The sequence below is a fragment of the Hibiscus syriacus genome, unplaced genomic scaffold (assembly GCF_006381635.1).
Source record: "Hibiscus syriacus cultivar Baekdansim isolate YM2019G1 unplaced genomic scaffold, ASM638163v2 tig00112206_pilon, whole genome shotgun sequence".
NCBI lineage: Eukaryota > Viridiplantae > Streptophyta > Magnoliopsida > Malvales > Malvaceae > Hibiscus > Hibiscus syriacus.
The window spans coordinates 1,329,497-1,353,662 of NW_024063267.1; the positions used below are offsets into that span (position 1 = coordinate 1,329,497).

Here is a 24,166-nt window from a genome sequence, read left to right on the forward strand (position 1 = left end):
CGTTTCCTCTTCCAGGAAATAGCCCTGGGAATATTATTTGAAGTTTTTATTGCATATGTCTTCATGGCGGGAAAGGCCTCAAATATCCAAATCTACAAACAATATAATAAAACATTAGTAATTGTTAATAATTACTTATAATTTTGGAAACATTATATAAAAATTCTTACCTTAAAGGCCCAAATAAAGCCTGTCAAAGTGTATTTGGAACCATCGCCATGCAAACTTTTTCGATCATCCAAGGCAGACGATAACTTATTCCATGTAGCTTTCCATAAATACGAGCCCCACGGAAACAGGTTCCACGCATTTAGGTCTTCTACCAATTTGATTAGATCATTTGGAATAGGTTGTCTGGCCTCTCTGCCTAAAAAGCCGGCATGCAAAAGAATTAGAAGGCATACTCGGACAACGTCGACGTCATCCATCCGAGTAAAACCATCTTTATTATTCAAAAATCTTGTCAGGTCTTCTACGTGTAGACTCGGCCTCTCCAGCTCAGGAAAAACCCGGGATAGCCATGATGGGCGGGTAATGTGTCTAGTGTACCGACCTACATCATCGTGTCCGAAGCGTAGACCGGTGATTAAGCAAAACTCCTCCCGCCCAAAACACGTATACGCCGGTGGAAAATCAAACCATATCTATTCATCACGACGTTGTATAGTCTCTGGTAGATCTCTAGTCATGGTTTGAAGAAACAGGTGTGTCAACATCGCATCTCCACCGGGATGTTGTACTTTCAGCCATGGCCGAAGCATGTATCCTCAAACATTTTTCTTTGTGCAGGTGAAAGCTTCGACGCAATTGTTTTGGCCAGGCTGACTTTATTTCTCAAGGTCAATTGAGCCGAATAAAGTTCTACAAAAACAATAAACATACTAAATTAGATATACCAAAACTACACTGTGAAGATATACCAAAAACAATAATAAACATAAATAGTAGTAGTTTATTCTTCAAACTTAAATATGCAACACTGTGAATTTCGTATTTGTCTTTGTTTTTTGGTTGAAGTAATGCAATTCATTCAAGTTTCAATTTGCAGAAGAAGAATAGCTTCTGAAAATGAAAATCGCAACACGAAAATGACTATCGCAACGAGAGAATCGCAACGCGAAACTAAAATCGCGTTGCGATTTGCATTTCGCGTTGCGATTCTTGGTTGATTTAATAAGCAATCTAAGTGAAATGGTTAATCTATTATTGAAATTACCAGTAAACCTATCATCAATTTCAATATGAAAAACCTAATAATAATGCAAAAATTTCAAAAAGAAAATAATTAAAAAAACTAACCCTCGTTGGTTGATTTGGTTGATTTTCCATTTCTGATTGTGAGGGTGGCTCTGAGAGATTTAGATAGACGGATTTCGCCGGAGATGGGGACGGATTTCGTCGGAGATGAGTGAGAGAGTGAGAGATGGAGATGGGACTGAGTTGTGATTTTAGGTTTTAGGTTATGAGTTGCGATTACGGGATATACTGTGGACAGTTCAGTGTTCCAATATATTTATATTCATGTTTGGAATTTAAAAATAAAATACTTGGCCAGGATACTAATGGCGCTTTGAAAATCGCATTGCGATTATGTATTATCGCGTTGCGAAAGTCAGTATCGCGTTGCGAAAGTAAGTATCTCGTTGCGATTTTTTATTATCGCATTGCGATTTTCCCAATTCGCGTTGCGATTTACTTATTCGCATTGCGAATTTCCCAATTCGCGTTGCGATTTACTTATTCGCATTGCGAATTGGGAAAATCGCAACGATACTGTAGACCATCGCAACGCGATTTTCAACTATCGCGTTGCGAAAATGCAACGCGAATTTGCGATAATGGAGATCGCGTTGCGAATTAGCGATCGCATTGCGATTTTGTTGGTCATTTTGGCAAATCCGGAAAAAGTTGGTTAAAATCGTATATTATATGGGATTTTTGGTCACTGAGGTTATTTTCTCTTAAAGATAATATATTACTTAAAACTCCATTTATTTGATTTATTTTAATATATCATTTTTATTATCCTTTTAGGTTAGGAAGGATAATAAAAGAAAAAATTAAAAAACTTGACCAATTTTCTTAATATATATATATATATATATATATATATCATGTCGAGTTAGATTAATACAATTTTTAATTTAAAAATTAAGTCACAATTTAGATAAAAAAAAAAGAATACCCTTAAATTAATGTTAGACCGCGATTAGATTGATAAAATACTCAAATCAAATTCAGGTCAGTGTCGATTAAAAACTTGATCCGATCCGACATATACGCAGAGTAATATTATACTTTCTCATCGACTTTATCAAACAAATACATAGGAGTGTATTCGGTTCGATTCAATTTTTCACTAAAACATGAATTGAACTATACTTTACAGGTTTTTGAAAATGAAAACCAAAACCAAAGTCGAATGGTATAAAAACCACGGTTTTTATTCGATTCGGTTCGATAATTTTTTGCTATTCATTATTTTTCAAACTCAACCTCTAAAAAACAAATTTAAAGCTTCAGATGAGTACAAATATATAAATTTAAATTTATAAAAAAATATTATTAGTTTTAGTATTTTATTTATTTAAATTTGTCTTATAATAAATTTAAAATCAATGTATTTTGGATATCTATTATCTTTTATTTCTTTAATTCAGTTCAAAAGATCTCCATATGAAAAAACTGAAACCGAATTGAATTACATATTTATTTTTTTTAAACCAAACCAAAATCAAATATAAAATTAAAAAACTTGAACCGAACGAAACCAAATAATCCGATTCAAATTAATTTTTTAATTTTCTCAGTTTCGTTGCTCATCACTAAAAATTCCTCTACCAGGTAGGAAAGTGGTCTCATCAACGGACAAAGGATCAAATGGTTGTTGGAAGCTTAAGAGAAAGAAACATGAGTGCTTTTAAGAGGCTAAAACAGCGCATAAATTAAAGACCAATTAGATTAGTCAAACAAGGACTAATGCAGCGATGACAATGTGCAAGGTTTGAACATTTGCCAAAATGATCGAAGAACATGTGGAGATCTTTTGATGTCGTTAAAGAATCTTAAAACCCAATAATTTATATTTTAAATTCGATATATATATATATATATATATATATATATATATATATATATATATATATATATATATATATATATATATATATATATCGGTTTTTTAGCCAACCCGACCTGCTGTTATCCCCAAGCTTCATGCATTTAGAGGACTATAGTAATACCACATACCAATACACATGTATGAATACATTGGATACAACATCATAGTACTTTCTTGAATGCATTCACATAACAGGTACACCATTTTGTTGTAAATATATTAATCATATCGACTAAAAAGAGAAGCAAAGACAAGAAAACATAATCACATTGATGGAAATTCTTTTTCCCTCTTAATATCACCACCAAGAAAGTAATGTAAATCAGCTATACAAAATTGCAAGCACCTGCAGAATTCAAATGCAAATGCAAATGCCATGAACTTCTCTACTGCAAAGTGTTCACCATGAACTCGTAAGTTTTGTTTTACGAGTATAATATGTGGTATATAGGATATTAATAGATAAAAATCGAGCTGATTACCGTTTATGGATAACAGCTTTATCCGAGATACCGGAGCAAGACACCGTCATTACCGAGCACAAATCCCTTCTTGTCATTAATAAACCTGCATAGAAGATTACCATATCAATTGCATTCAAAGCTAAGAAACTTTAAGGGTTTAGGGGAAATAGGCATTGGACATCTAATGTTGCTTCCTTTTTTCAGTTTAGTTTAGTTGTGATTCAGTTTGAAAACCATGAATTGGGGTAGGCATTTAATCTGTAAGCTTGAACTAAGAATAATGCTTATTTGTGTTATTCGGATTCTTTACTTTTCGCAAAAAAAAAAAAAAAAACCCATGTCCAGCACACGTGGAAAAATTAGAAACAGTTAAGCATACCCATGTTGAACACATTTAAGTAAGATAGATGCTTCTTGGGTTAGAAATATGCCAAACTTCCTCTAGTTGCTTTAACAGTTGTTGAACTCTAAAATGGTTAAAAACCAGTTTTGGCACCCTCAAAGATTTAGAATTTGATAATCTTTTATCCTAACCCCTAAACATAAAATTCTTCACTTCAAGCTATTAAGCCATAAGTTGACTTTGTTTGCATGGAGAAGGTTTTCTGGAAGTCATGCTTGACTTCATCAATGCCTCGGTCATGGTCACTGGTTTAAGTTTACTACGAGATGAAATTAAAAAGATCTAATATTAACTACCAAAGGATCATAGCAGATCGTAATGATAATAGCAGTAGAAAGTTAACCCAAAAATAACTTAGAAAAAACCAAAGTAGTTTTTAGTAAGAATAGACTCACTTCACTGAGTACAGATTAGCGGCAATATTATCAGCTGCCTTGTCACGGGTCCAACTCTTCCCACCATTGGTAGTTCTCAACAAAACCCCACTGCCCCCTGCTGCCCAAGCCTCATCCTATACAATCAAAATTTGGTTAGTGCAGTTCAGAAATATAAAAGGGTAAAAGGAAAAGCCTATACCACTATAGAAAGAAGCCTTAGAATAGAATTTGATCGCACCCTCGGAACAAGGTGCCAGTGCATTATTCATGTAATCTGTTAGATGGGATATAGCTCACAATGCTATCATCTTGCTATGCACATATCGTGTACTAAACCAGTAATTTCACATCAATGGATATGCCAGCATATGTGTGCACATACATGCATGAAATATGCAACATATACGTGAGTTGCATGGCATCAAATATGCATGGGCATGTTTCCACATTAGGTTTCCGCCAGTAACACAGGAATTTGATGCTGCAATTGCTCATCCAGATTCCCTTGAAGCCACACTGTAGAATTGGATAAAACAGTGTGGCAAATATCTAAGGATGTAATAGTTACCTCCGATCGATAACCAACGTCAAGAATGCCAAAGCCACGACTTTGTACAGGGACTTCTTCAAAATCTTCTGTTATCTGGAACATCAGAAATTAAAATGAACAAAAATAATGACGAGAATTAGGTATCGGTGCCAATTTAAAAAGCATGAACCAAACAAGATGATAGGGTCTGTATTAAGAATATCAGATGAAAGTATTTTAAATTTATTACTAAAGGTGGTGAAAAAAGTTAGCAGCCAATTACATTCATGAAAAATTACATCCTTTAGAAGCAATCATGCTAGTTTTTTCAATGTCCTAAATGAAAACCTTCAAGGGTTACCTATGTTTTTCAGTTTTCCGACTTCTGCATTCTTCCTAAGCCTAGTAAAATGGTAAAAGTCACATTTTAACATGAGAACTAGCCTATGGTTTTCAGCCTCTAGGAAGTTGACAACTCTTTCACCATATTAACCATGCTAAATTGAGGAGTTATTTATGAAATTGTATCTTATTTTTACAGTTTCTTCAGAATCATTTTAAACATTTACATGACTAAAATGAGGAAGGTTATCACTTTTCTTACCCCTGTTCCTTTGCTAAGAAAAAGTCCTCCGCCACGGACAAGAAGCCAAAGACCACCATCGGCCCTCCATCCCATGTTCTGTATTCTTCTTGCAATTGCTCTATTATGTGGTTGCCAGAATGGCTGCAAAATATAAGAGAGTACTAATAAGTATGCTGCATACGGTTAATTAAAAACCAGAATAATAATTAGCAACAACACACATTAGGACCAAATTCTTCTGCTCCTAAAAGGCTGTCCACTACCTTTAGCAACAGAAGTGCATGAGACCTCGCATCTTACCGATGAAAAATCAATCATACTCATGCATGAGGAATGAGTAAGATGATGAAATAGTTTCAGTAATGTGCCGAAGAACATATAGAGGCATTTCCAGCAGTACGTTTCAACTTTTAACAATATCTGTTATGAGGAAGCATTCTCCGGTTACTTTTTCTTTTTCCCCTATGTAGCAATAATATTTTATGTTTCTTTGCATACATACATATAGTATGACTGTATGAAGATCTCAAAAGAGAGGCAACTCCCTTAAATCCTCTGAAAGCAACTATGCAGAAGGATTTATACCTGTCCAGGCTCCCATGTAAGATAAAAGTTACCACGGCTTGAGACAGCCACATATCGTCCATCTGGAGAGCGATTCACGGTGTTAAAAGTTCCCGTGTAATAACTTGCCCCACTAATACCGCTAGAAACTGTTCTGAAGAAGTAACAGAGCAATATAAGTAGTTTCCCCTACATACAATTAATAATCTTAAGGAAGTTCTTCACAGAAAGGGTATGTTGCCTATTTAATTTCATGGCAATCCAATTGGTTAAGGGCGTACGATAATACTATAACAAACTTGATGGAGCACATCAACATAAAGATGAACATGAAAGCAATGATCATATTTATGTACTGCATACAAAAAAACATATACTTCTTTCAATATCTAAACTTTTGTTTCATTGGTTCATACTATAAAACCCTCTACAACAATGGTTATCTGAATCAGCAATGCACTTAAACTTTTTTTTAGACAGACACACACCTGTTAAGAGTAGCCGAGACAGTTTCTTGAACAGCAGCTCTCCAGTTATAGCCCCTGTTTGATGTAACATATATTGCTCCTTGATCAGTCACCATCTCAGCACTCTTTTCAGCAGTCGCCTTTATATATACCTGCACAAACCCGGATGATTTAATTCAAGTCATTTGAATCACCGACCTTTAGAATAGCCATATTCCCACATATGCACACTCCAGAGTTCAAATGCTAGCAAATACATTGACAATAACATCTAAATTTAATGCGAAAAAAGCACCAAAACATGCACCCATTACTTGAAAATGAAATGCATAATATGGTGAAAAGGTGGGATTTAAATTGCGGTTACCCACAAATTTGCAGTCGCCTTGCATTTAATATTGCAGTCACTATGGGTACTGCGGTCATTATTTTTTTTAATTACACAATTTATGTAAAACATAATAATTTTAATTGCCGCAAAGAACTGTTGGATGTTTTAAAAAAAATCCCTAATCAAAAAGTTACGGAAATAGCGGTCCAGTATTACCGCAATTGGCCGTTAGCCACTAAATTGCGGCTGCAAACCACCGCTATAGGTTTGAATCCGCTTCACACTGAAATTTTCGACAAAACAATGTCGGCCGCAGCAGCTACCGTTATATAGCCGATACTATTTTGATACCCAACCGCTATTTAAGTCCCTTAGTGCAAGTGGTGGGGTAGAGACTGACCATATCTCCGGGAAGCTGAGCACTTAATGGAATTCTTTCCCAGCTTTCTCCAGCATCTGAAGTGTACAACAAAATTGCGGGTTTACCAACAATCCAGCCTTCTTTGCCTTTGAAGCTAATAGAGTTAAACCTATAGTTGAAATCTTCATCCTCAGCTGAAGGAATTGAACGTGGAACCCATGTATTTCCCCCATCTTTTGTCTCCAAAATAGTCTGCCTTGTCCCAAGCAAAAATCCTTTAAAAAGAAGCAAAAACAAACTAAGAAAACAAAACCCATAAATAAGAAGTTAAATACTCATTGAAAGAAAGGAGAAGTACCGTGGTTCGAGTCATCGGGGACAAAGGCGATGTCTAGAAGGACAACACCGGGATCGATGGGAAGGTTGACTCTTTCCCATTCCGACAAAATTTCCTCCGACTTGACCGGCGGTGGGAGAGTCGAGAGAGTCGCGAGGGAAAGCGAAAGCGACGCCGTTTGAGATATGATCTGTCTCCGGTTGACAAGCGACGGCGGCGAAGCAGAAGAAGAAGAACGGTGGTGGGGTTGTTGGAGAGAAGCTTTGGCGATGAAGCGCGAGTGGGGCAGCGTTAAGGGGCGGTGGGGAAGGCGAAGAGCGAAGAGAGAAGAGCAATCAGTGACTTGAAGATTGGTCATTGCTGCCATTGTTGATCGCTTCGTTTTGCTGCGATGGAGAGCTCTGGGTTTTTTGTCAGTGTGTGTTGTTTTTTGTGCGGCTTTTCTTATCCGGAATGGTGGTTAGTGGTAGTCGATTATCAACGGCTACGCGGGCAATTTCGAGCGTCAAAATCTTACTGGATATAATGCATTATTCTAATTCAGATCCAATACCATCTTTGTGCTAAGCCTGCCATTATCACTTGACCCAATAATCAAAGCGGATAAAAGAATTAAACTATTAATAATTTAGATTTTATTTTGAGATATACGACGATAAATATTGCACTATAAAATGAATTTATACATTTAAATTTAAATGATAAATTTATCTAAATAATATTTTTTTATTTAAATTGATTACGATAAATTTTAAATCACTCTAATAAATATCGTAAATTTCAAATTAATTTTAAAAAATATCTAATTAATTTTAAGCCACTCTTAGAAGCCTGTTGTATCTTCTCTCATTAGCTCTTCAGCTTTCTTAGGGTAAATGTGCAGAAAGACCGTATCCTCTTGTTGGTTCCTCATTAGCTTGGCAATGAAATATGCGACGCAGTTGGCCTCCGTCAGTATGTTCTGAATCTTTATCTCCCAATTTCTTTTGATCAGAATGTTTATGTGTTGAAGTATAGTTGGATATCTTTGTTCGGTATATTCATTGTTTATCAGGTTTACTGATTCCTTGTTATCCGATTCTACAATTATTTTTTTATCTCCTTTCATCCACGCCATTCTTAAATTTTCGTGAATTCCCCAGAGTTCTGCTTCTAATAAGGTACATTGACCTATTTTCTTGCCAAATCCCCATAGCCAATTACCCTTATAGTTTCTAGCTACTGCTCCACAAGTTGCACCTCTATTATTCGGGTTTCTAGATCCATCAATATTTACTTTACAATAACTAATATCTGGTTTTTGCGATCGGTATTGGATATTCCTTCTGATTTGATTACTCCCAATAATGGAACGTCTTTTTACCCACATAGCCTATTGAATCAATTTCACCTTATCACTAACTTCGATAGTCTTAGGATTGCAATTTGCATTGCGTATTCAATAGTATGAATATTTATTTAATGCTTATAGTTTTAAATATTAAAATTATTTTTCAATATACTTTTGAAGTAAATACCTATAAATATTTTCAGATAATTATTATTTATATTTATATACGTATATGAATACAAATTCAAAAATTCGGATTCGATTCTAAATTATAAAAATATAAAATAAATTTTGAATCTTAATTATTTAGCTATTACTAGATTCAGATTAAACTAGATGTTAATATATTGATTATGATATGATAAAATATGATTCCAGAAGCATTTAAGTTATATTTTGTGGGTCAACACTCTGTTTACATTATATCATCGAACCAATACTTGAAATATTATGTTGTCGAGTCGGTACTTGAAAGTGATAGTGGTGTCAGTAGACATCATTAAAATATAATTTTATTATATTACAATCAACAGATTAACATCCAATTTAAATAACCTTAGTCAAATAACTCAATAAAACAACGATAACTCTCGATATTTATATCTTTTACCTTATAGTTTAAATCACTTATAATTAAGCTGTCGTCTCTCTCATTTTTTTAGTTAAATTATTTTACAGTGCTGTGTTAGTTTTAAAACTAAAAATATTTAACATTGACTCTCAATTTTTATGGTTTAATTATTCTAAGATTGTTTGCTTTTAAAATTAGTGAAATTAAGTCTTAACCTCTTAAATTTTATAATTCCAGGACTTATATTCATTTCAAAATTAAGCAATTTATATTCATCGACTCGAACTCAAATCTATTTTAAAAGCATACCTATAGAATCTTGTCAAATCAAAACTCATAATATTCATGTCAAACTCATCCCTAATCATCATATTCATATAAATTATTTTTTTATTTTATCCAAAAACTCATTAAAGAAAATCAGTGTAAAACATCAAGATGCAGCCTCCAAAAGAGACATCCGAACTAGAAAAGAATCTTCATTCCCTAATGATAATATAGAAAAATACAGATTCGTATCGGTCTAACGTAGCAAGAAATCCAAAGAATGTCGCAACAAATCAATACATAATTAAGGGTTGACTAAAACATGCATTTTTTTGGGATTAAGACTAAACATGCATTTAAATTAGTTTAGAAACCTAATAATGTTTTGTCCGAAAGTTGGCTGCCTATTTTGCTATCTGAAACGCTTGATTTCCGGTCAGGAATATTGCATTGCATTATTTGTCAACCTTTATACATATAGGTACAAGCATACATATATATATATATATATATTACACGCACGTACAATTATAAACTATAATGTAGAACGTGAGAAGCTCTACTTGGTTGTTGGAAATAAAACGTGGAGGCTACAACTATAACCATGTAATCAAATTCAGGCAAATTTTCAAACATGTTTTTTCCCGCATTAAATCTCTACTATAAAAGCAATGTTGAAATGAGAGGCAAAGATTCACAGGCAACTTCGGACAAATATTTTTTGTCTTAATATTCAGGGTTTAAGCTCAATCTTGGTCCATTTCTTCTAATCATGATCAACTTGATGAGCTTAGGTGTTTGCTTTATCCTGCTGGGATTTCATGCCTCCATTGTTCTAGCCGAGTTCAACTACGGTGATGCTCTTGACAAGACCTTCATGTTCTTCGAGGCACAAAGGTCGGGTAAGCTTCCGCTCGACCGGCGCGTCAAGTGGCGAGGTGACTCCGGCCTCGAGGATGGTTCTCTTCAAGGGGTAAGTTGAAAAGATTGAAGTAAGAACTCATGTGTGTGTTCGAACTTGTTTTGGTGATGATGATGATGATGGGATGATAATGTTGGAGGACTTGGTGGGAGGATACTATGATGCAGGGGATCATGTGAAGTTCTGGTTGCCGATGGCGTTTACGGTTACGATGCTCGCATGGGTAACTATTGAATACAGGAAGGGAATCACTGATCTGAACCAAATGTGACATACTTTGTGGGCGATACGATGGGGCACGGATTACTTCATCAAGGCTCACACTCAACCTAATGTCCTATGGGGACAGGTAGGAATTTTTTTTTGTTAAGACAACATCGTAAGAAACCAGAGTTTTGTTAATATGATGATCCGCGATTCGATCAGGTTGGCGATGGGGACTCCGATCACTACTGTTGGGAGCGTGCAGAAGACATGACGACCCCGAGAACGGCTTACAAGCTCGACCAGAATCATCCAGGCTCGGACCTTGCTGGTGAAACGGCTGCTGCTGCTATAGCTTTCAAGCCTTAATTACAACTCTTCTTACTCGGATCTTCTCCTAGTCCATTCCAAGCAGGTAAACAAACATCTAATAATCCCATTATATCATTCTATTAGTACACATTTTCACCGACGTTTCAATCTTCGATCGATCTTCGCAGTTTTTCTCGTTTGCTGATAGATTTAGAGGCCTATACGATGTTCCATCCAGTGTGCTAAGCAGTTTTATAAATGTCCGATTATTCGGTAAGTAATATATTATCTTTGTTCATCCCATTCCTTTATCATGTGCAGATGTTCTTTGTTCTCAATGATTTTTTTTCTTTGAAGGATGAACTGTTGTGGACTGCGACTTGGCTATTCCGAGCAACCGGCGAGGAGCAATATCTGAAGTACGTCGTGGACAATGCTGTCTATATGGGAGGAACGGGATGTGCAGTCCAAGAGTTCTCTTGGGACAACAAGTATGCTGGTGTGCAAATCCTTATGTCAAAGGTAAAAGATGTTCGAGTTTAATCTATTCTTTGCTTTCCTGTCATCTATTACTCGAATGATGCAAACAGGGACGGGTGCATAAGGAGGCAAACTTCAACTTATAAAATTTCAGGAGGGTTGAAAAAAAAAATTAGAGGGACGAAAACAGATTTTCGATAGAAAATACAAAGAAAAATCTAAAATATATGATAGTTTTAGATTTTTAAGGGGGCGACCACCCCACCCACCTGCCTAGGTTCATCTCTGGATGCAAATGTAAACTCGATTTTCCCGTATTATATTCGATGCTTCGAGTAATTATTACACAAAAGTAGGCAGTTAAGGATTGGTGGCGCCATTGCAGGTGCTGATGGAGCAAAAAGGAGGTGCATACACTTCAACACTAAAGCAATATCAGGCCAAAGCAGATTGATTACTTTGCCTGTTCTTGCCTGCAAAAGAATGATGGCTACAATGTACTTCTCACCCCTGGTATGTATGTATGAATGTATGCATGTCCTTTTATGAAAAAAAGTAAATGATTTATGTGGTTTTATTTGTAAACCAGGAGGTTTAATGTGTGTTCGTGAATGGAACAATCTGCAATATGCATCAGCAGCATCATTTCTTCTTGTTGTATACTCTGATTATCTCTCTGCAGCAAATGCTAAACTCAATTGTCCTGATGGCCAAATTCAACCTCAAGAAGTTCTAAGCTTTGCTAAGTCACAGGTAATATATATACACACACGTACAAGGATGGACTTAGGAGGTGCTGTCGCACTCGCACCCCTTAAAATTTTAAAATTATCATATATTTCAGAATTTTTTTATGTATTTTTTAATGAAAATATATTTTCGTCCCTGTATGCATATACATATGTGTGCAAAATGCTCACATGTGTAATTTTTTATGTATTTCAGAATTTTATAAGTTTAAATTTATCCCTAAAATTTTATAAGTTCAAGTTCGTACCCTGACATAGAATATCCCATGTCAATGAGCAACTTGGTAGGTTACGGATCGAAATATTCGATCCACAACATATGTGTGCAAATGCTCACATGGATACGAATTTTGAAATACATGGATTTGTTTTACAAGCCGACTACATTCTAGGCAAAAACCCCATGTCAATGAGCAACTTGGTAGGTTACGGATCGAAATATCCGATCCACGTTCACCACCGCGGCGCTTCAATTGCCTCGATCTCAGCTCTTCCTTCTTTAGTGAGTTGCGGTGGTGGATTTGAGGACTGGTACTGCCGCCCCGAAGCGGATCCGAACATCGTTTACGGAGCACTGGTGGGCGGACCGGATCAAAACGATGACTTCAACGATGATCGTTCCGATTATGAGCAAACTGAGCCTACACTTTCCCGGACCGCACCGCTTGTCGGCCTTTTCTCTAAGCTCGAAAGCCTATATGGAAACCATAAACGACCAACAGCCGCCCAACGATCCAGAGGCAACCATCAACCGGAAACAACGATTCCTAGCACAAAATCTCCAGGTGAATACAACAAAAATGAACACCAAAAACAAAGACTTCGTTATATATATATATATATATAGGTAAAATTTTCGAGATAATATTCTCGAATTTTTTATTTAACGATATAACGTACTCCAAAGATTAATTGTTCAAATAGGGCGAATTGCACAGTGTTGGCCGTAGGTCGCCATGCCTTCCGGGCGACCTACGGCGTGGCAGCTTCCCATTGTAGGTCGCCATGCACTCCTGGCGACCTAGTAGGTCGCCATGCACTCCTGGCGACCTTGTAGGTCGCCATGCACTCCTCCTGCTCCTCGCGTGATTTCTCTTGCCCTCGGATGCCCTCGCATAGCTCGCTCGAATGGTCTCGGTCGGATGCCCTCGGTCGGATGCCCTCGGTCGGATAGCTTCGGATGCCCAACGTGTTGGAACGTGCATGACACATGCAATCTCTCTCATAGCTCGCTGGGAAGACATGGCGTCCTAGTAGGTCGCTCGGATGGCATGGCGACCTACGACCAACACTGTAGATTTCACCCTATTTGAGCAATTAATCTGAGGAGTGCATTATCTCGTGAATTAATTTATTCGAGAACGTTATCTCGAGAGTTTAGCCTATATATATATATATATATATATGTTTATTTAGTTGCAAATTCTTATAATCTGGGTTTGCAAATATTCTGCAGGTGGCTCACCGGTTAAGTTCCTGCACTCGATTACCAACACATGGAACGTCGGGAAAACAAGTTACTACCGCCACAAGGTGGTAATAAAGAACATATCTGGAAAGCCGAACGATAACGGATTTGAAGGTGGCGGTGGAAGATCTGAGGGGGCCTTTATGGGGTCTTACTCCGGCTCCGGCGAAGAACACGTATGAACTTCCACAATGGGTTAAGGTGTTGAAGCCCGGTGCAGACTACAGCTTTGTTTACATTCAAGAAGGTCTGCAGGCCATTAACATACTATATACAACTTGGTGAGATTAATCTCGATTTAAAACGGATAGATAAAAATATACCTGTGAATTACATAATAACAAAAGAATATGATGAAAAATTGTAATTTACTTGCTTGTAATATGATTTTGTATACTTTGTAATGATAATTTTGGAAATTATTCAATCAAAATCATCTTTTAACTCTAGTAATGTGGGTTTATTTTTAGGGTAAATTACGTGTTCAATATATAAATTATAGTTTTGATCATTTTTAGTACCTAAACTTTTAATTTTCTTAAAATCATATATAAAGTTTAACTTTTATTTCATTTTAGTACACACCGTTAAAAATTTTGGTTTTTGTTTGATTTTAATACCCGTTCAAAATTTAAGTTTTGAAAAAATGAAAGTTTAGGTACTAAAATGGACTAAAATTGATAGTTTAGATACTAAACGTGTTAAGTTTTTAATGACGAGGTATTAAAATGAAATGAAAACTAAACGTTAGATATGGTTTTGAAAAAATTAAAAAGTTTAGGTACTAAAACAAACCAAAACTAATAATTTAGATACTAAATACATAATTTACCCTTATTTTATTGAATTGAAAATTGAGAATTATGTACTAATTATCATTTTCTTGTATTTAAAATTTATTTTTAAGTTCATAAATAAATGAGAGATTGTAGAAGATGAAGTCAAAAGGAAAGTATTTTTTTTATAGAAAATTACATGTGTTGCCTAGGGATGGCAAGCGGGTACAGTTTCGTGGATTTCGCACCGCATCCGTTCCAATTGGAGCGGGGATGTGTATAATTTTAGCGGGTAGTGGGCGGGTGTGGATTTATAAAGTGGTACCCGTCGTGGGCGGGTAATGGGTTTGAGACATTACCCGCCCCGCATCCGCCCGCCCCACATCCGCCCGCCCAGCTAAATATCTATTAAATTTTGGACCATTATGAATTTAGGTGTAATTTTAGAGACTAATTTATAAATTTTAATATTATATAATATATAACATATAATTTAACTAAATATTAAGGATATTTAGTCTTTAATCTGGTATTTAATTAGGGAAATATTCGGCTCTTTGATTAAACTCATAATTCCAGTAACTACGTCACTTTCCATATTTTTTAGCCCATGCTGCTCATCCAAACACAAATTAGTCGTACTATAAGCATTAACATCAAAAGCAGCAGTTTCCATGTTCTTTAGCCCCTCAAAACCCATATTAGGCGCACTATGAGCTTTAACATCGAAAGCAACACAACAATCCAGCTCTACGACTACATGCTCCCTACAATCTGTCTCCATAACATTCGTAGAGCCACTCATCTGACAAATTGAAGCATGCGTTGCTACCCCATCACGAACTGTTTGGGAATCAACTCCAACATCTCATTAGTTTGTTGTCAGACGGGTCTAGATGGGTATGTCGCTAGTAGGTAGTGGGTGTGGGGATGAATTTGAAAATGTACCCGTGTGGGCGGGTGTGGATTTGAAAATTTGTAACCATCATGGGTGGTGGGCGGGTGGTGGATTGAAAAATAGTAGGTGGGTATGGGGATGGGGGTATCCGCACCCGACCTGCCCGTTTGCCATCCCTAGTGTTGCCGTAAAAATAAAAATATACGTGTCAAAATCTTATTAGTGAGACACAAAGAGAAACACATAGAGGAAGTAGAAAATTTTTGTTCATAATAAGAGATTTTGATTTTAGAAAATAGATTTAATTTCATTATTGTTGTGTAAAATAGTTATGTATAAGATCATGTCAGCCAGCTCGCTATATGCTATAAAATTTTTATATATTGTTATTTAAATTAATTGGGTTTAATTTGATCTCAATTATTTTAATGATGAATATGATTTTTGAGATTCAATTATAATATTTAATCTAATTTAAAGTTATAATATTAAAATAATATATGTTTATTTTATATGGAGTAGGGTGAAAGTTATTCTATTATTTTGTAAAGGGTTAATATATGAATTGGTACTTCATCTTAGTATTTTTTTTTTTCAATTTGACGCCTGATTTTTTTTATCAAATTTGAATATGGACTTGAAGCTGATGTGGCATTTTAACATTTTGTGCTATCAATGTCATCTTTAAACCCTGATTGACTGTTTTTAAAAATAATATAAATTGTTTTTTATTTTCTTAAATATAATGTATTCAAGATTATGTGTGTTAAATCCAACTCCACATCAAGACGGATCCCATAACAAATTGCATGAGTTTCTATGTAACTAGCATTATGAGGACCTTCGATGCATGTTGCCCGGCCTGTTAACACAAATCCATCAGAATCCCTTAGAATAGCACTTGCTACCATTGACCCCGGAGGAGACATACTCCATCCACGTTCATTTTAGTAGCACCGGTGGGAGGTTTTAACCAGCAGTGAGTGATTAGTAGCCGACGATGGAGATCCTCCTATAAAAAAGACATTGTTTGCATTTGTGTATTCGATTCGCACTGCCCTACTGAAGGTGACCAGATGCCATCCTGGCAGTCTTTTTTATTCATGAATGAAAATGTCTCGACGATACCATATTTGGGACAACACCACCACGACAGATATAAACTTCTGTGATGGAAGAGGCTCCAGAAGTATTCGAACCACGAACCACAGGAAGGGAATTGCCCTGAAGTCACAAACGATGGAAGGTTGGTTGTCGCAAAGATAGGTTGAACTTCCGGCAGTCTCGCAAAGCATGCATCACCGTTTCATCTGTTGCACTACCCGGGCCAGATAAAGTTGTCAACCAACATGCAAAGCTTCACGTGTCGCACGCCATTCGAACAGCCTCACCCGAGGAAATGTGTGAAGGCTGGAGAGCGCTAGCCATAGTCGTGACACTGGTATTTGGAAGACGATGTTACCGAGATAATCAAGTATAACCGGATCGGTTGGTCGTCCTCTCTTTATCTCTTTCCCTTCATAATTTTTATTGTCTTTTTTTTCTACCTCCCTTCTCGCCTCCTCCTTCACGACCCCTTCACCTACCCTCATTTCTCCTTTGCCTCTGATCATCTCTCCTTCTTCCTCTTCTTTTATTACAGTTGACTTCGATTGTTTTCTTTGGTTTGGTTGATGGGAACTACTCTTCTTAATAAAAATGATTTAATCCCTAAAGTCGAACGATGTCCAAAAATAAAATTTTCTATCAACGAAGATTCAAGAGGGACGACAAAGTATCATCTCTTCCTTATTTTTATATTTTTATGTGATTTTATATTTTTTTCATTTCACTTAGAACATTATTATTTTTCAATTAGATTCTTATAATTTTTAATCTACATTATTTATTATATTTGACAATTTTCCCTATTTTTATTTAATTTTATAAAATAACACTTTGAAATTATATTGCATAATATCAAATGATACGTCATCAAAATAATAAAAGTCTAAATTCAAAGTTCAATGTGATAAAAAAAAACTTTTAGGGACTAAATTAAGAAATTTACAAAATTTATGGACTAGTTTCTCTATTTTTTATGAAAAATGAGGAAAAAATCACTATTTATACATTTATCCATGCCTAAGCCAATTAGTAAATAGTGTAAAAAGTCTTCCTATTGGTCCTTCCCTTCTCTCTTTCCTTCTTTCACTTTCTTTATTTTTCTTGTTTTTTTCGTTTCTCTGCCCTTTTCTTTTCATTTGAATTCCCTTTGGCTTTGGCCTCTCAGGAGCTCTAGCCTCGCCGCTGGATTCCTGCGATTCTAAACCCTAGTTTTTTGTCGTCAAAAGATGGAGCATTTCTTCTAGTAGGGTTCTTTTAAAAGACTGACCAAAATTGCCTTTGTCATCTCTTAAAACAACAGAAAACAAGGGAAGAGAAGCAGCAGCAGCAGGGGAAGAATATACACTAAGGTCATAGTAATGTCTCGGCAAGCACCTTCAACTGCTTTTCATAAATCCAAAACTCTCGACAACAAATACGTGAGTCTAATTTCCATAATTCGATCTGTTTTTCCTCGAGTTACTGTTGATTACTGTTTTGGTCGGTTGTAGAATTGAGTGGATGAAAGGAGTAGAATGCTAATGAAAATTAAGATGAGAAGGTTTTTTTTAGTCAAATGTCACTTATTTCAGTGAGTTGATGACAAATTGGAGGGGGGGAGGATAAATGAAAGAATTACGCACTTTCAATCATCCTTTTCCGTTGTTTGGTTGTTTTAAGCTCTCTTTGGCAAGCTGAATCTAAGTTATTTTTTATATCCTTCAGTGAATCAATTTTTATAGGAGTTGAGCACACATCTGAGAAACATTTGAAGTATTTTGAAATTTAGATTTTGTCTTCTGGTTTTTTATATATAGATGCTTGGAGATGAAATTGGAAAAGGTGCATATGGACGCGTCTACAAAGGTTTGGATTTGGAGAATGGAGACTTTGTTGCGATTAAACAAGTATCTTTGGAGAATATAGCACAGGAGGATCTCAATATTATAATGGTTCGATTTTCCTATTTGATTTTTGCCCTGGAATTTCTATATTTGCGCATACTTAGAATTAGCATGGGTTTTTTAGTAAGATGGCTTGCTAGATTAGGGTCAGTTCATTAGTGGTTATGTTTCCATATATAAAATTACAGTCAGGTTCTTTTACTTTTTGCAACCCAATTGTTTCAAGGCATTCTGATGGATGGACGAGTGTTTGAATATGTAGCTTTTCTGTTGGTTGGCGTGTTTTTAAGTTTCTTTAATAAGGAACTTCTTTTCTCATGATAAAAACATCAGTGATATACTTAACCTTATATTGACAAGCTACATGTTTTGTATCCAAGTTAAATAAGACTTGCCTTATTTAAGTTTATTTGTCTGATCAGCAACGTTCAGTTGCATTTTACTACAGATGGCCATAGTGTTGCAATCAACGAGGAGAATGGATTGGATTTTAGTCTCCGAACATCTTCCAAGGACTTATTGATTGATTTTAGAGTACTTGTAAATTTTTCCTTGTCAATAAAATTGCCTTGTTACTATGAAACCTGCTGTATTTATTATTATTATTATTATTCAGATTTCATTGATTATTCGAGGTTATAATTTCAGCCTATTTAATATATTTTCCCAACATTTCAAAAGAATTAGGTAATAAACATGCAAAATGAATATAAAATTTTATATCTGGTCCATAGAATGTTATATCTGAGATATGCATTTACTATTTATAGTTTCTTTTGTGTTAGCTTGGCTGACAAGTTGCCTTTTTCTTTTGGATACACTTGGCTGGTGAAACGGGCTAACATTTCAGCAAGAGATTGATTTATTGAAGGTAACTCCCTCTCTTAACTGTTTTTTGGGTCTATTAATCTATTTATGCTTCTTCTACTTAAATGGATGCTACGTCATAGTTCTCTTTTGCTTATTTGATATATGGGTTTGCCATATGTGTGCTGAAGATGTCTTATTGCCTGTTGTCTGTGACTATTAATCCTTTTAATTTCCTCTTGTCCTTTATTTGTTGTTTACTGGTAATCTTTGATGTAGTTGTCTGCTGCTGGTTGGAATTCATGGTATAAAGGGTCAGTATCTTACTGATGTTTAATTAAAATTTGAGCTTCTTTGCAGAATTTGAACCATAAAAACATTGTGAAGTATCTTGGATCATCGAAGACAAAATCTCATCTGCATATAATTCTTGAGTAAGAAATAGAAACCTTACGTTGCGACTGCATGTTCTCTGAGATATTAGAAACTTATAGTTATTGTTTCACATTTTAATAGATATGTGGAGAATGGTTCTCTTGCTAACATTATCAAACCCAATAAATTTGGGCCTTTTCCAGAATCCTTGGTGGCTGTTTATATTTCCCAGGTTTGTATTTCTGTAATTTTCTGCTTCATTTCCCTATTCAAGTATCATATGGATATGCTAACTACTTGTTAAACAGGTTTTGGAAGGCTTGGTTTACCTACATGAACAAGGTGTCATCCATCGGGATATTAAGGGTGCAAATATTTTGACAACTAAAGAGGTAACCTAATAGCTATTTTATTTTTTCTTATCCTTAGAGAATTTTATTATTATTATTATTATTTCATATAAGTTATATATAATGATTCTCTTTCTATAAATTTGAGTACGGAAGCAGAGATAGAGAACATTACCATATGAACTCCTTATTTGTGGGGCATTAATGGCTAATTGAATTTGGTCCACTTAATTCACATATTACCTTGTACTTTGGCAACTTATGTGGTGAGTTAGAAATTTGCTAATATAAATGAAGTCTAAGTGTTTCTTTTAAGAGTGGGAAACCTGTGGGCTGCTGAATTGTTGCCATAATTTATTGCTCCAAACCTTGGTGGCCCTGCTTGTTCACGGATTTGTTATAGTCACCATGCCATTTTGTCATATAATTTTGTGTCCAAGTTAGTTTTGATGGTCTTCATTTGGGGTGAATGGATTCTCTTGGTTTCTTCCCAACTTAAGCTCAATTTCTCTTTTCAGGGTCTTGTAAAACTTGCTGATTTTGGTGTTGCAACCAAACTAACTGAGGCTGATATTAACACGCACTCGGTTGTTGGAACACCATATTGGATGGCCCCAGAGGTAGTTCTTTGGTTCCAACTTATGATTGGAGTTTGGCTTTTAATTGTCAAACTTGTTTCTCCAAGTTTTCACGTATGATCTGTGTGGTTTATGGATGCCTTACATTGGAAGTTGAATTATATTTCAGGTGATTGAAATGTCAGGGGTATGCGCTGCTTCTGACATTTGGAGTGTTGGCTGCACTGTAATTGAACTCCTTACATGTGTGCCTCCGTATTATGATCTACAGCCTATGCCAGCTCTCTATCGGATTGTGCAGGTTTGTCTGACATTTGTATTGTCACAATTTTTTTCCATAAGAGTAAATTCTTCTCAGAGTTTCTGTTTTTCTTTTCCTACCTAGTGATTAAATCATTCCATATCTTATTTTACCGCTTAAGAATGCTTTAACAAGCACATTTTTTTCAATGTCTTTTTTACCCTCGCAGGATGAACATCCACCAATACCTGACAGCCTATCTCCAGACATTACCGACTTTCTGCGCCAATGCTTTAAGAAGGTTAGTGGAAGAAAAATGAAGTTCCAAATTTTATTTTAACTATCACTTGATTTTATCAAAAGTTTATTTTCCATGAGTCATGCTTGGTTGAGCAGTCAGAATAATATTAATTTATTAGTAAGGAAAGGTTTTTATTTATTTTTTGATAGAAATAGGAGGCCTCATTAAAAACCTCTCTTAGTTGGCTCTTGTGAAGAGGCAACTAGCGGAAGGAGGAAAAGAGTATCTCAATTTATAGATAAAACAATAATTACATAAGAGTACACCTTACACAGTAAACAACCAAAAATAAAAACCCAAAACATTACATCAATAAAACTCAAAACATTCATCCAATCCCCTCCTTAGCTAATTTATCTGCCTCCCAATTACAGCTCCTAGGAATCAGTCTAACAATAATCTCCCTAGCAGAAACTAAGGCCCCAATTTCCCCAACCGAAGGCTCCTTAAAAGGTTTTTATTAATGGGGATGAGATGTGTTGATCTTTATTTGGACTCTATTAAGACCAAAAGCAAATAGATATTCATTATTAGTCTACTTAAAAATGTTTTTTTTACAATTCTTCAAAAGCTCTCTCTCCCTCTTAATAAACAAAAAGAAGGCAAAAATAGCTTTCTAAAAGTTCCGGAGTAAGAGAACATTCTTGTAAACACAAAATCTTTACGAGGCAGCCAACCTCAAGATGAAATGAAATCAACAAAATCTGAGAAATTTAAATCATCATGCTAAATTTTCATAGACTAAGGCCATGGGACCTAAGGAATATATGGCCCTCAATCTTGGTCCGTAGTTTGTATGGTTACTGCTGAAGTTCAATTTATTGTCCACCAATATGATGGTGGCTGCTAAGTTCAAAAGGTTGTATTGAAATGTTATTAATATTCACTTGACCACTTTGAAGTCATTGGTGACTTATTATTGTGTTAGTGGCACTATTGAATTTTCAGGATGCCAGACAGAGGCCTGATGCAAAAACACTGCTTTCTCACCCTTGGATACGGAATTGCAAACGTGCTTTGCGGTCGTCTCTGCGTCATAGTGGAACCATCAGGTAATGTATAGAACAATATGTTGCATTTAATATGTTTTGGAAATTGTCTTGATGAGATTTTGGTTGCATTCATGAAGTTATGTGCTGCGTGGTTGTCCCACAGCCCCGGTTATCATCTGGAGAGCTACATTCATTATGCTGTTCAAATAATCAGACTTTTAATTGATTTTAGTCTACATTATTTTCATGACAATTTGTTTGGTTATGATTTTTGTTTGACCATGCTTTAACCATGCAAACATTAAGTTGGTTGATGGATTCTTTATAGATTGTACGTATATGAGTGCACTATTTCACCTTGTACATCTTGTTTTATTTACATACTCCTGTCTGAGATGATTTGTTTAGGTTGCAGTTTGTTGTGAAAGCCAGAATGCTAGAATAAAATTTTGTATGTTGCAACAAATTTTAAGGTTTTTCAGCCTTTTCTAGACTTTTGATCCGGATATAACTTAATGGGCTTGCAGTGTTCAATTTCCATACTAAATTATGGGGACGTGTCTGCTTATGAAGGTTTCTATTGTAACCTTATTACCTGTTCTTTTTTGTTGGAATTCAAGCAGTTCTTAAAGATTTTCCAATATTTTTTGCCTTTTAGTCCAACTCCTTTATTGCAATATATGCACTTCAAAATGAAAGGGGGGGGGGTTCGAGTTTAACTCTTAATTTTATCTATAATTATTGGAAATATTTCTCCCTATATTTTCATTTGCTGAGATAGTGTTTCTACTTCTGTATTTTAGTTGCATGGTTTTTTTTGGTTGGTTTGCTGACTGGCTACAAAATACATCTTTAACCTTGCTATTCGTGTTTTATGTACTCCAACTCCATCACATGATGGTTGCCACTGCTTTTCTTTTTCCTATTCCTTTGGCAGAAACATATCTGAAGACATTGCAGCAAATGGAGAAAGCTCTAGTGGAGATAATCAGAGTGCTGGAGAGAGTCTTCCTATGGAGGAAGTGGAGGCATCAGAAACAGTGAGAACCTTTTCAACTTGAACCCTTTTTCCCAATGATGATGCTGATTTCATCACATTATCGAGTTGTAATCTTTGATCACCAGGGTTCCAGGAAAGAGTTCTTATCAGCAGAGGTCACTCATCAGCTGGCTTGTTATCAGGATAGAGTTGAAGAAACTGCAAATAATTTAGACAATGATCTACTATCAGATCAAGTTCCAACCTTGGCAATTCATGAAAGCTTATCATTACACAGTAGTTCTGGTAGACTCTCTGTTAAGAATGCGGTAGCTGCCAATGGTTCTGCTCAGCTTCATGATATATCTCCTCAAGATGGAGTTATGATGAATTCTGATATTGGATCTCCTGAATCAAGAAGAAATCAAACTGAAAAAGGACATAGAGGCAAAGGAAGTTCAATTGATTTTGAGGACATATCATTTGGCTTTGGACCTATAACTCAGGATGCTGGTCTGCAAAAGGTAAATGCTTCACAGAATGTTCAGTTTCTGAAAAAAAATGTTAATTGGCTGGATTATACGATGGATTTCTCCATGTAGATGCTTAGTTGTGACTTGCATTGGCTAAAACAACTAATCTTCTTTCGTATGACATCATGAGCCAATTATCTCCATGAAATATCTTCTTCACTCTAATGCTTTGCTTAATGAGCTAATAAGCCGTTATTTTAATTTTAAAAGTTTTAGGGAACTATCAATTGATGTATTCATTACCTTTTTGCCTGTTTTGACATTCTAGTTCAGATTGAACTTGTAATGATGGTTTCTTATTCTTTTGTTTCGTGATCTTTTAGCCCCTCCCCCCCCCCCCCCCAAAAAAAAGAGAGAAAAGAAAATGGTCATTACTGACTAGTAATGCTCTATCTGTTTGACTGCTCAATGTACCCAGCTTGTCATCATTTTACCATTCATCTTTCTTACCTTCCTTTTTGGTTTCCTGATGAAAGTAAAAGTGGAATCTTACAATTTGAATT

General features: G+C 35.6%; 2 protein-coding genes and 1 pseudogene across 7 annotated transcripts in view; 2 read left to right on the forward strand and 1 right to left on the reverse strand.

The window, feature by feature from the left end:
* Positions 1–3,351: 3,351 nt before the first annotated feature.
* LOC120175439 (photosystem II stability/assembly factor HCF136, chloroplastic-like) lies at positions 3,352–24,121 on the reverse strand. Of its 2 annotated transcripts, XM_039182063.1 has the most exons (10): positions 24,114–24,121; positions 14,371–14,380; positions 7,562–7,912; positions 7,243–7,478; positions 6,533–6,663; positions 6,066–6,198; positions 5,499–5,621; positions 4,934–5,008; positions 4,384–4,499; positions 3,352–3,688 (listed from the first exon to the last, which is right to left on the reverse strand). In XM_039182063.1, exons 3-10 carry the CDS (start codon positions 7,905–7,907, stop codon positions 3,622–3,624), a joined length of 1,227 nt encoding a protein of 408 aa, XP_039037994.1. In that variant the 5' UTR covers positions 7,908–7,912; positions 14,371–14,380; positions 24,114–24,121; the 3' UTR covers positions 3,352–3,621. The 2 variants fall into 2 exon arrangements, with proteins under 2 accessions (XP_039037994.1, XP_039037995.1); XM_039182064.1 differs by lacking the exons at positions 14,371–14,380; positions 24,114–24,121 and having other exon boundaries at positions 7,562–7,978.
* LOC120175524 lies at positions 10,481–14,128 on the forward strand (annotated as a pseudogene).
* The window catches only part of LOC120175436 (MAP3K epsilon protein kinase 1-like), a 29,037-nt gene continuing 22,620 nt past the window's right edge, over positions 17,750–24,166 (forward strand). For 2 of the 5 annotated variants that reach the window (XM_039182060.1, XM_039182061.1), the window contains exons 1-12: positions 17,751–18,042; positions 18,421–18,555; positions 19,358–19,378; positions 19,675–19,748; positions 19,831–19,921; positions 19,998–20,081; positions 20,558–20,659; positions 20,787–20,918; positions 21,088–21,159; positions 22,108–22,211; positions 23,089–23,191; positions 23,277–23,654. In XM_039182060.1, the coding sequence (XP_039037991.1) occupies positions 17,983–18,042; positions 18,421–18,555; positions 19,358–19,378; positions 19,675–19,748; positions 19,831–19,921; positions 19,998–20,081; positions 20,558–20,659; positions 20,787–20,918; positions 21,088–21,159; positions 22,108–22,211; positions 23,089–23,191; positions 23,277–23,654 (1,356 nt within the window). In that variant the 5' untranslated portion in view covers positions 17,751–17,982. Of the gene's footprint in view, positions 18,043–18,420; positions 18,556–19,357; positions 19,379–19,674; positions 19,749–19,830; positions 19,922–19,997; positions 20,082–20,557; positions 20,660–20,786; positions 20,919–21,087; positions 21,160–22,107; positions 22,212–23,088; positions 23,192–23,276; positions 23,655–24,166 lie in introns of all 5 variants that reach the window. The other 3 variants (XM_039182058.1, XM_039182057.1, XM_039182059.1) reach the window with 2 other exon arrangements.

What these genes read in the sequence shown, in the direction of transcription:
- LOC120175439 (XM_039182063.1), bottom strand. Translation starts at nt 7,907, where the DNA reads ATGGCAGCAATGACCAATCTTCAAGTCACTGATTGCTCTTCTCTCTTC. An exon ending in CCCCGATGACTCGAACCACG is followed by an intron (nt 7,479 to 7,561) that starts GTACTTCTCCTT and finishes TTCTTTTTAAAG; the next exon opens with GATTTTTGCTTGGGACAAGG. An exon ending in CTCAGCTTCCCGGAGATATG is followed by an intron (nt 6,664 to 7,242) that starts GTCAGTCTCTAC and finishes GGGTTTGTGCAG; the next exon opens with GTATATATAAAGGCGACTGC.